We start from the raw sequence: 12,757 nt of genomic DNA on the forward strand, positions 1-12,757 counted from the left end.
GCTTTAAGTTCCGAGACCCGCCTGGCCGAAGCGACAGCAACTAGGAATGCTGTCTTCCAGGACAGGTACAGCAGCGAGCATGTGGCTAAAGGCTCAAAGGGGGGTCCCATGAGCCTGGCTAAGACAAGGTTCAGGTCCCAGGTAGGGGCTGGTTGTCTGACCTGGGGATAGAGTCGCTCCAAGCCCTTGAGGAATCTCGAAACTATAGGATGGGAAAAAACAGAATTGCTAGCCTCCCCAGGATGGAAGGTGGATATAGCTGCAAGGTGTACTCTTAGCGAAGAGATTGCTAGACCTTGTTCTTTGAGAGACCATAAATATAGTCCAAGATGGTGGGGATTGATACAGCCTGCGGAGAAAGGTCCCGCTGAGTACACCAGTGACAGAAGCGCTTCCATTTAGCAAGGTATGTTGACCGCGTGGAGGGTTTTCTGCTTCCGAGCAGCACTTGTTGCACTGCGGCGGAACAACGCAACTCCGATTGGCTCAACCAGCCAGCAGCCATGCAATCAGATGAAGAGACTGCAGGTCCGGGTGGTGTAGCCTGCCGAAGTCCTGCATGATCAGGTCCCGGTCGAGTGGCAGGGGAATCAGGTGTGACAGAGACAGGTCGAGCAGCATGGTGTACCAATGCTGCCTCAGCCAAGCCAGAGCGATCAGGATAAGGCGGGCTTTGTCCCTGCGCGTCTTGATCAGAACTCGGTGGACGAGGGGAAACAGTGGAAAGGCATAACAGAAGTGGCCCGTCCACGGAATGAGGAACGCATCTGACAGGGAGCCCGGGGAGCAACCTTGCAGGGAGCAGAACAGCTGGCATTTCCTGTTCTCCCTGGAGGCAAAGAGGTCTATCTGGGGAAAGCCCCACCTCCGGAAAACTGAATGGAGGATGTCCGGCTGGATGGACCATTTGTGCACCAGGAAGGACCTGCTCAGATGATCTGCGAGCGTGTTCCGGACTCCTGGGAGGAAGGAGGCTACTAGGTCTATGGAGTGGGCTATGCAGAAGACCCACAGTAGGATTGCTTCCTGGTACAAGTGGGAGGACCGCGTCCCTCCCTGTTTGTTTATATAATACATGGCCGTTGTGTTGTCTGTGAAGACTGCGACAACGGCCCTGCAGATGGTGCCAAAATGCTTGGCAAGCCAGCCAGACCGCTCTCAGCTCCCGGACATTGATGTGCAGAGTCAACTCCCGGGACGACCAAAGGCCCTGTGTGCACAGGCGCCCTAGGTGAGCACCCCAGCCCATGGAGGATGCGTCCGTTGTTAAGGATACGGAGGGCTGGGGAGGATGGAACGGTCGTCCTGCACACACCCGGGAGGGTGTTCGCCACCAGTCGAGGGAGCCTAGAACGCTCGGCGGAATTGTCAGAATGATGTCTATGGCATCTCTGCGTGGCCGACAGACGGAGGTGAGCCAGATTTGGAGAGGACGCATTCGCAGCCTGGCGTGCTTTGTAACGAATGTGCACGCAGCCATGTGACCGAGGAGGCCAAGGCAAGTGCGGGCAGAGGTTGTTGGAAAACGCTGAAGGCCTTGGACAGGTGAGACTGTGGTCTGAAACCGGTGGGGGGGGGGTAAACTGGCCGTCGCAAGGTTGGAATCCAGCATTGCCCCGATAAACTCTATCCTCTGCGCAGGCACCAGAGTGGACTTGTCTAAGTTGATGATCAGACCTAGACGCAGAAAGAGGTCCTTGATAATGGCCACCTGGCTGATGACTTGTGCCTCGGATGTCCCTCGGATGAGCCAGTCGTCGAGGTAAGGGAAGACGTGTATTCGACAATAGCGTAAGGCAGCAGCGACAACTGCCATACACTTCGTGAACACCCGAGGGGCCGAAAAGAGGCCAAAGGGCAGGACAGTAAACTGGTAGTGTCGATGGTTTACCACAAAGCGAAGATACCTCCTGTGAGGGGGATAAATTGCTATGTGGAAATATGCATCTGCATGTCGAGAGCGGCGTACCAATCTCTGGGATCCAGGGAAGGAATAATGGTTCCCAGGGATACCATGCAGAACTTGAACTTTTTGATGAATTTGTTCAGTCCTTGCAGGTCCAGGATAGGCCAAAGGCCCCCTTTCGCCTTGGGAATAAGGAAATATCGGGAATAAAACCCCTTGCCCCTTAACTCTTCCGGTACCTCCTCTATGGCTCCAATTGAGAGGAGCTTGTGGACCTCCTGGGTGAGGGGGGTCCCTGAAGAGGGACGGGGAGGGGGCTGGAAGGGAGAGGGTGAAAAACTGAAGGCGGTATCCAAGCTCCACCGGGCATAGGACCCAACAATCCGACGTCAATTGGGACCACGCCGGAAGGAACTGGGAAAGTCGGTTGTAGAACTGAAAGGGATCTGGGGAGGCAATTGATACACCGCTCTCAGGTGTACCCTCAAAAGTTTGGTTTGGGTCCCAGCGTTGGTTTGGTGGGACCGGAATTGTTGCCCCCTTCAGGTCCAGACTGGCGTCTGCGATTATTACAACCTCTCCTTCTGGCAAAGTCTTGCCGTGGCCGAGGTGGGGGGGGTAAGGGCGCTGCGGTTGGGAGCGGAAGGACCGTCTTTGCGTCTGAGGCGCATGCATTCCCAACGAATGCATAATTACTCTGTTGTCCTTCAGACTCTGCAATCTGGGGTTTGTCTTTTGTGAAAACAAGCCTTGACCATCAAACGGCAGGTCTTGTACCGTATGTTGCAACTCAAGTGGCAGGCCGGACACTTGCAACCATGATATACGGCGCACGGCTATGCCCGAAGCGACCGTTCTGGCTGCCGAATCAGCGGCATCTAATGAGGCTTGTAAGGAGGTCCTCACGACCCTCTTCCTCTCCTCCAGGAGTGCTGCAAATTCCTGGCGGGAATCTTGTGGAACCAACTTGACAAACTTCCCAACAGCCTCCCGGGTATTGTAACTGTATCTGCCGAGGAGGGCCTGTTGGTTCGCTATGCGGAGTTGGAGATCTCCTGCAGAATAGATTTTTCGGCCCAACAAATCTATGCACCGGGCTTCTCTAGATTTAGGTGCGGGGACTTGTTGGCCGTGGCGCTCCTGTTCATTGACAGACTGTACCACCAAGGAACAGGGAGCGGGGTGCACATAGAGGTACTCATACCCCTTGGAAGGCACCATGTACTTCCGTTCGACCCCCTTGGCTGTGGGTGGGATGGAAGCCGGAGATTGCCAGATAGTGTCCGCTCTAGCCTGGATCAAACGGATGAATGGGAGAGCCACTTGGGTGGGTGTCTCCACGGACAAGATGCTAATCACCAGGTCCTCCACCTCTGTGACCTCCTCTACTGGCAGGTTGATATTTTTGGTGACACGCCGCAGAAGGTCCTGGTGTGACCGGAGGTCAGTCGGAGGTGGTCCCGATGATGATATCCCCGCTACTGCCTCATCCGGGGAGGATGAAGATGACAGCCCCGGGACGAGTGGATCCTGCACTGATGCCTGGTCCGGGGGAACCTCCGGCTCCAGAAGGTCATGCGGTTCCGGTGCATGAGCACTGGTTTCCTCTGCGTCAGCGGGGGGAGGCCGGCTGATGGTGGCCTCGGGCACACGGTGCTCTGAGTGACCAGAGCGCAATGGGCCAGTTGGTTCACCCTGGGCTTGACGGTACGCCCAACGTGTCCAAAACGACCACTGATGAGGTCCGTGGTCCAGGCCATAGGCGTGCGTCTCCGAGTCCCCATAGGAGGCGCTGTCCGCACGGGAGGAGACGGATGGGTGATGCGAGGGCCACGGAGGCGCTGAGGTCGTGTGGACCAGGATTCTGCGTCCATTGGACTCGTGTCTACGTGGTAGCGGTGAACGGTACCGAGAGTCATAGTGGTGCCGGGAGCGGGACCTGTGACCAGCGCAGTGCTGGGAGGTCGACTGGTGCCTCACATCACCATGCCGAGACCGGCTGCAAGAGGTACGGCAGTGCCGGGACCTGGACTGGTGCCGAGAGTACCAAGATGGAGACCGGGATCTCGAGCGGTGCCGCGAGTACGACCACTACCTGGATGGCGAGCGGTACCGGGACTGTGAGTGGCGCCGAGAGCGGAAGCGATGTCTGGAACGAGAGCGTCCGTGGGACCTGGATCGGGACTGGCGGCGTTGCACAGTGTCTGGCGAAGATGGCCTCATCACGGCGGGCTTGCCCAGTGACTGAACAACCCGCACCGGCGGAGCCAGGGGTTGGGGCAGCTCATGCTCCATAAGAGCAATTAGTTCCCGAGCCGTGGAGAAAGTCTCCGGCGTCAAGGGCATGACGAGCTCGACCACAGCGCGCGCTGGGGGGCTGGTAGGCACCGGACTTGATGGCTCCTGAGAGACCGGAATCGACGGTGCGGAGGCAAGCGGTGCCGTGGCAGTTGACGGTGCCAGGCGGTCTGCCTTAGATGTACGCTCTGACTGCGGCGCAGATGCTGGTGCTGCAGGAGCCTTGTGTCTCTTGGACCTCGGGGAGAGGGATCGGTGTCTGCCCGAGGATTGAGCCAGTGAAGGCTGGCGCCGAGGAGTCTTCACTGGAACCATGCATTCCGGTGCGGAGGGAGCACTCGTCCCCGGTGCCGGAGTCGGTGCCGAAGATGGAGGAGTTAGAGCTGCCTCCATCAAGAGTTGCTTGAGGCAAATGTCCCGCTCTTTCTTCATCTGGGGCTTGAATGCCTTGCAGATTCGGCACTTGTCTGCAAGGTGGGATTCTCCCAGACATTTTAAACAGGAGTCGTGCGGATCTGCTGTGGGCATCGGCCGATGACAGGCCGCGCAAGTTTGAAGCCCGGAGAACCGGGCATGGGCCCCAGTACGGGGGAGGAGAAGGGGCTAGCCCCTGACCCTCTAACTATATACACCACTACTATAAACTACTAACAATACAAAAAAAAACGTTAATGAGAACTATGGAAAACTAACTATGTACACAATAGCTATATATAAACTAGCGAAGAGCTAGGGAGGTGGAGATCAGCTAAGCCGCGCTCCACTGTTCCAACGACCGACACGGGCGGTAAGAACGAACTGAGGAGCGGATGGGCCGACAGGGGGTATATATCGGGCGCCATGGCGGCGCCACTCCAGGGGGCGCCCTGCCGGCCCACCGAGTGTTGCTAGGGTAAAAATCTCCGACGAACGTGCACGTGTTGCGCGCACACCTAACTGGAATGGATATGAGCAAGCACTCGAAGAAGAACAGGATCTTTCTCCAAAGAGCCACCAACTTTGGCAGATTTACAAAGCCAAAGAATTTTAGCAATTGATGCGGATGGGGAAGCAAGGTGGGCTCCAGGGGCTAATTTAGGACAGGAGATGCTGACTGGGTCAGAAGACCACTTCCTCAAGCCAACTTTAACCCAAAGGGGGGAAAAGACTTGCAGAAAGGAGGCAGCACACTTAACAGTCTCTTCTCCAAAGGAAGAGCACCTTTCACCCACCGAAGCTGCTTCATTTGGGACAGAGCTCCAGTACTAGCATCCCCAGCAAAAAACTCCCCTGACTGGCTCCTCTGTTTCTGACCTACAACCACCTGCAATGAGATGTGGCAGTCAATGAAAATCAGCACTGAAGTGGACAGGCAGAGTTGTGTAAGGCCATTTCAACAGAGCTTGACAAAATTGTGTGTGTCTTCACTATCTGCAGTCAGTTACACTTTTGCGCATGTCAAAACAAGTGACGACTTAGTTACTTGTATCTTGATTTGAGGAAATTCAGCCATTTAAGCATCATATTGGTACCAGAAAGACCATTAGTCTTCAATATTGATGGAAAATACTGTTAAGTGTCCTCAGATAAGTCACAAATAAATACAGATTAAAAGCAGAGAAAATTCAGAGCAGTAAACATATTCTAAATGTCTGAAAAATTGAGGCTATTCAAGAAAACAGATTTTTTTAAAAGTGCAAATATAATGTGTGAGCAAAGATTGCTCACCTACCTTGTTTTGCTGATTCAGATATTTTTTCAAATTTCTGACAACATACTTGCTGAGTGGTTTCAGCTTGCAGCACATCTTTATTTTTTGCTCTTGCTTTATCCAATGCCTTATTAGCATTTTCATAATCCACTAGTGACCTAGATCTTCTATATAGGAGATCCTGCAAAAACGAAGTATAAGACTATATAAAATCTACAATTACCTACTGTTGGATATCTTCAATTTTAGCCCTAGATCAGAGTGTAGACTACCTTGTTTTTTTCAAGATTTTCATTTTATTCCTGCTTGTTAAGATTACTCTAACTTTAGTCATGTGAATATAGAAAAACAGATCCTCCCACCCCAGCAACAAAAAAGAACATAAAAAATCCCACATCAGATCAGACAAGTGGTCTCATCTAGTCCAATATTCTGTCTGACAATGGCAAACACTAGAAGCTTCACAGGATGTTGCAAGAAACTTAGGAGAAGGCAGGTATGGGGAATTCCATGTCCACCCAGAAGATCAGAATCAGACTACTGTTTAGAAATAGTACTAGCCTTCTGTATTAAAAAATGTAAACAGCATCCATCATCACCACCACCTTTTTCTGAATGTGGACAATTTTGTAAACTGCTACTTCAAACTGTTAGAAGGAAAACAGTTTCCTCCCACACAAAGCAAACAGTTTTGGAACCAACTTTGCTTATAATAAAGTTTTATTTAAATTTTTTGTTTTAATTTCAGTGATTTTAGAGTATATGAAACAGTTGTCAAACTGTATGACTGATTTTCAATTAAGCACAACAGTTAGAATAGTTTGTGAATTATAAGTAGTTTAGAGAATTTTCAAAGTCACTCCTTCATTGCTTCTAAATCCACAAATGATATTTAGCCTTGCACATAGGAAGAAACAAAATTTGACCACAATTTTCTTAAGAGTGAAGATCCAATGTCATACTGGGGGAAGAGGGCAAAAATTAACAGGCTGGAGATTTTAGTATTTTTCCTCATCCACCGAATTAATGTAATTTACATTCACTTAGGTGATCCCTAAATACTCTTTCAAGTAGTACACTACCTCATTGAACATAAAGCACAAATTCACCTTAGCAGCTTGCGATTCCCTTAAATAATATTTCAGAAGGTCAGAAAGCTTAAGGTCTTCATCTGCAGACACCCGTGCCTCTATTTTCTGGAAGGGGGGAAAAAAAAGTGATATGCCCTTCTCAAAACATCTAGACTCCAATTTTTCATTTGTTTGATGCAAATACTCGCAAAGCAACAGTGCATGACGCACACAGATATTACCACTTTCAAAAAATTAAACAATCAAGGTTTTTAGCATAATGTGCTAGTTATGCCTGTTTATAGGAATGCGCTAAGTATGCCTGTTTGTCTTATAGGAAGCCAGTTTTTAACAGGGACGTTGTTCCCACTTTCAGTGGCATTTATTGTATACTGAAAAAGGTAGAGAAGTTCACATAGCCTCAGAGGAAAATACACAGTCTCATCATATGATCTCAACAGAACATAAAAATTCTGTCTTAACTCCATATCAACTATACAAGTGCAGACACTCTTCAAAGAGACCAATTCCACTGTATGAACTGTCTGGAAAGGTCAACCAGTTCTGTACAGTTGCTGGCACCTACTTTCATCTCCGACGTCTATAGTGTTAAAATGTTATTCCAGTAACACATCCAGCTTTGACCACATCAGTAACTGTGTTCAAAAGGTGCACTCATGAAGTTGAATCTCAGTGATGAGAAGGCAATAAACTGATTCCACAGTCTTTGAATAAAATATGTACCTAATACAGTATTGCTGTACCTGTATGTAGTTAACAGAACAGGGTAAATCATTTATCTAAAGAAACATTCCCGATTCAGAAAGTCTTCATTATTCCATGTCTGCATAAACCAATAGGTTTTAAAATATTCATGTTTACTAGCTATTTACATAACTAATTTGCTGACCTCTCAAATAATTGTTGACCAAGGTCCCAATTCAATATTTTTAAATTTTCCCTTTCCATTAGTGTCCTTTCCACTCGATCTACTGCATTATACTCTTATTCCTGACAGCTTTCTCATGGGATAGTATAACTTGGAGGCAATCTTCCTGTATGCTCTTTCAAGTGCAAGTCTTTTAAAATCACTTCTCTTGCAGTAATAGACAAAAAAACCTTTGAACACTTAACATTTTGGAGGACTAGCTCCCCTTACTTGGCAAAATTAATGTCAGGCCAAAAGGTAGATAAACCATATTCTTTGAAGAGCTCTGTGTAAACTTGTCCCTTTCACCAACAAGTGGTCCAATAAATATTACCTCACCCACCTCGACCTCTCTTTTACCCTTTCACACAGTGTACAAAGTCATTTTTAATGTAGTGTTATTTAAAGACTAAATATTTACTTTAAAAAGCAGTTTGAATATCCTAACACACTATCTTCCTCCTCACCACTGCCCAAGGCTCAAATACTTATAAAAAATTCAAGCTGATCAAAAGACCACTGACTCCAAGATACATATTGTCAGTATCATGGCACACATGGAGATATATTATTACAAACAGAAGTTTACATCTAAAAATTGATTTAATGATACATACCCTTGTTTTGTCAAATAACTCTGATACCTTCAGAAAAAACCTGGGAACGAAACAGATACGTATTATGACTCTAATGGTTTTCAGTTCAATTGCCAATCAATGATCGAAATAACCTGATCACAAAACCAAGATTTGGTACTGCAACTGGTGTATAGTATTACCAGAACTGAGGTGAATTGACAAATATCTGTACATTAACTTCATATACAGCTCCTTCCTGCAATAATGCCAAGGACATGGTTAAGCCTTCATTGTCACAAGCAAGTTTCATAGAACTTTTTTTTAAATTGCCTATGTTTAAGTGTGCAGAGTCCCAAGAGTACAATTTAGTTCAGAATATCAAAAGACCATTCAACATATTGGACACAATTACCAAAAGCTTGAGTGAGCACAAATCTTCATGTGGATGCATACTTCTTGTTTTCAACTCTAGGGAAAGAATGGGGATCCACAACGATGCCACTTTTCATGATCGCTCTGCTGTGACTATGTCAAAGCATGCATATATCCAGATCTTAGACGTACTCTTGTCATGCCTTACAATCTGCTTGCTATGCATATGGGGAATGGTAAGGTAAGAGAAAGAAACTATTCTTTTGGATGTTATTCTCTCTTATGGACTCATTCCATTTTGATAATGGAATAGACATCAACCCTGGGTAGCAATCTGTCCCATAATTTAATCACTTTTAACAATAAAAATCTTACTTGCACATATCTGTGGAGTCCTGTGTTCCTAATGTATATAATGAAGAACCAATTCTATTACAGTCATCTGCAACACCTAGAAAGAAAAAAAGGACTCTTGTATGAATATTATTTCAAGAAGCACAAGTTATTTCTTCAAAACTGGATGCTTTTCTAAAAGGAACGCTCTAGTTCAACCAGGAGTTATGGACTTGATGCAGAAATTACAAGATGAAATTCTGGGAAGCAGCAGCCCCAGCACCCTAGCTCCATGCATTGCCTCCACTCCACCCCAAACCCAGGTTCTGCATTGGAGCCAATGGGAGCCACAGGGGTAGTGCCTGGCTGCCAGTAGAGCCAGCATGTGGAGCCAGCATGTGGAGCTAGGGAAGCCCCCTCCAGGTAAGCAGCAGCTCCAACCCCAAGCCCACCCACACCCAAACTCCTGCTGCCCCAGCAGCAGCCAATGCAACTGAACCAGGGGCTACCCAAGCTGCTCAGGTGGCTCCTGGGCCAGCCACATAGGGCTGCTGCAGAAGTCACAGACACTGTGACTTTCGTGATAAACACAATACACGACACAGCCTGCTTTTCACTGCAGCATGTAGCTACACCTACCCTACATGCCCTCACCAGTGGCGTGCCTTTCAGCTTTCAGATATTTGAGAAAACTCAAAATTTCTTGACTCACTTTACCTTAAGAATATAAGGAAGTTAATATTCTTGTTCTGATGGTACTTCATCACAACAGATTACAAAAAAGATACAAAAAGTTTGTAGCATAGACCTTGTTTTAACAGATTGTTTTTGGACCAACTTCCCTCTGACTCACTATTGTATATCAGCCTGTGGAACTACTATAATAGCTTATATAGCAGAGTCATAGTAGGAAATTATTTATTTTAATCAGTCTAAATCAGTGGTTCTTAAAACTTTTTTTTTCGCAGACCACTTGAAAATTGCTGAGAGTCTCGGTGGACCATTTAATGATCCTTCCAAATGTTGTTTGTACCATTAGCTAACTATTGTAAAGTGATTTGGATAAGAGCACTATATAAAAAAAACTAAAAAAATAAAAATTTGTTCTACAAATAAAAGCACACAACTCATATTTTAGTATCAGTTGTCTTACCTTTCTAATGTAATGGATGTGCCCTCTCTCCCCCGCCACTGCAGCCAATGAGCTGGGGCTGCGAAGGAGGGGGGTCTCTCTCCTGCCACAGCAGCCACAGAGGAGAGGCTGGGGAGGAGGGCCATCTCTACCTGGCAGCTGCAGCCCTGGAGCTGGGGAAAGTTGCCTCTTTCTCTGACCACCGCAGCCCTGCTTGTCCCAAGTTCTCCCCACCCCCTCTTCTCACCCCACTGCCCCCTCCCACCTACTCCCTATTCTCCCCAGGGCCATCACCTCACCTTACATGTGTGTCTTCTCCAGGGTCCAGGTACCTAATTTGTGGAGCCATGCCTGTGTGGCTCCACTAATTAGGAGGGTGACCCTTCATTCTCTCATATGCAGCCGCCCAGGTGTGCACCTGAGAGGGAACTATCTGTGGACCACCTGAACGGAGATCACAGACAACTGGTGGTCCGTGGACCACAGATTGAGAACCTCTGGTCTAAATGATATTTTAGTGTAATGAAACAGCTGGAAGTGAGACACGACAACTCCTCGCGACACTCCAGCTCTCTGGAGATCATTAGTAAGCGCTCCACAGACCATGCTTGAAAATCTCTGCAAGATTCCTGTGGTCCATACTCTACTTCCCTAGAAAGAACTATGAAGGAAACCATCAGTCTCCAGGCTCCGTTTGATTGGACTGGCCATACAATACCTCAGAATGTTGAGAGCCATGTGTTTCTCAACCATTAGGATCAATGAACCTGTGATCTCCTGAGTTTGGTCAGTGTCTTGCTACCAGACCCTCACATTTTTGTGGTACATTGGAAATAAAAACCAGGAGAGTTACAGATCCTGTCCTGGTCCTAGTCAGGTAATACCCAAGGGTCTTCCTGATGTTATCTAGTATGGCATCTAACCTCTGCAAGACGTGAATAAATTTTAGGGAAAAATACAAGAAAGTTAAAGGCCTGGTTAAAATGGAAACCTGAAACCACTTTAGACAGGAATTTGTAGTGAGGACACAGGGTCATTCTTACAGAACATAAGTCATAAGGGCCTGGCTCTCACTAGCAATCTGGGCTGATAACGCAGCTATGCAGAATGCAATCTTCAGAGAAAATGTACGAAGACTGTCTGACAGGAGTTTGAACCAGGGTCTCCATTAGCTTCATAAGTACCGGTTTCAGATCCCATTAACAAAGGTGGTTCACAAAGAAGAAGGAATACATGGAGTAAGTCTTTGGCAAACTGCATTACTGCAGGGTCAGTAAAGATCAACAGTCCATGCATTAGAGGGTGGACAGTTGAAATGGCAGACAGATGAAGGGAGGTAGCTCATATTTTTAACATATATGTAGCAGAAGACCCAAAACCAGAAGTAATGGAAGGCCATTTTGGATCTACTCTTTTCTGACTTGCTCAGAAGGAAAATCCCTTCCATTTCATCAAGTAGGTTTTACTGGTCAATGGCTTCCTGTTTTCCAATATAACCTCTTGACTTTGACAAAATACTCAGTCTAGTGTTCCCAGAAATCCAGTCGTCTAGCTGCCAGCCTAAGAAGAGAATCAGAATCTGGGTGAAGAATCTTGCCCTGATTCTGAGACAAAAGTTCTGGTAAACTGGGGTGCAAGATTTGCAGTTCAGTTCTCACTTTTAGGGTAATGGAGAACTGAAATTGCATAAAACTCAGGCTGGAACTAACAGCACCATCTTGGGTTGCAAGTCTCGAACAGTGTGCTGAGGTAAGCACTCAACATACTCCACAGATGTCAATTACTATTACCAAGGGAGGCATATGGAATTCTCCTCTAGCAAGAAAGCTTTCATAGCTGTGAAAGCTCAGAAATCCAATCCCTATCTTTGTGCTAGGATTAAAGAGGACTTTGTTTATGTGAATCTCCAAGAACACTGTGCACTTTCCCTAGGGCAGAAGACACTCCCTATGGAGACTGGGCTCTTATAAGCCAATCACAGTTACAGCAAACATAGATGTCCCTTCCCCAGTTCTTCCCTGAAAAAGTGCTACTTTGAGCTACTGCAGAGATGCGGCTGTCACCAGTCTTCACATCTTTAACTTGCGCAAAAACAGGGACTTCACCCACTTTTGCCAGGTCTGTAAACAGTCACTTCTTGCAAAGGGTCTTTGACATTAAAGTGCCCTTTTAATGCAGATTCTGCCAGACTCCACAGCTTGTGCCTTAAGAGTCTCTTCCAATAGCAGTTTAAAGATGACCCTCCTAATCTTTTCAAGTTTCACAGGAGAAAGCAAGATAGATCCAACATCTATTCAAATTGTGACCATCTCCCAGTTACCAGACACTGCACATAAACCTCAGTGACCACCATCAAAGTGTTTTATGAAGCGCAAGACTTGAAAGGCCTGCCTTTCTAGTCACCTCACCATGGTGCCATTGTGTCAGCAGACCCTAACAAAAGGGAAAGA

The 12,757-nt window shown here is 47.2% G+C and overlaps 1 protein-coding gene across 1 annotated transcript in view; it reads right to left on the reverse strand.

Moving 5' to 3' along the window:
* Window positions 1-12,757, reverse strand: part of SNX6 (sorting nexin 6) — a 52,887-nt gene that overhangs the window by 16,689 nt on the left and 23,441 nt on the right. Inside the window, exons 9-12 of the mRNA XM_032791630.2 lie at window positions 9,218-9,293; window positions 8,510-8,549; window positions 7,004-7,090; window positions 5,916-6,075 (exon numbers count right to left, since the gene is read on the reverse strand). Coding sequence (XP_032647521.1) covers window positions 5,916-6,075; window positions 7,004-7,090; window positions 8,510-8,549; window positions 9,218-9,293 — 363 coding nt within the window. The remainder of the gene's footprint in view (window positions 1-5,915; window positions 6,076-7,003; window positions 7,091-8,509; window positions 8,550-9,217; window positions 9,294-12,757) is intronic.

This window comes from Chelonoidis abingdonii, chromosome 4 (genome assembly GCF_003597395.2).
Source record: "Chelonoidis abingdonii isolate Lonesome George chromosome 4, CheloAbing_2.0, whole genome shotgun sequence".
NCBI lineage: Eukaryota > Metazoa > Chordata > Testudines > Testudinidae > Chelonoidis > Chelonoidis abingdonii.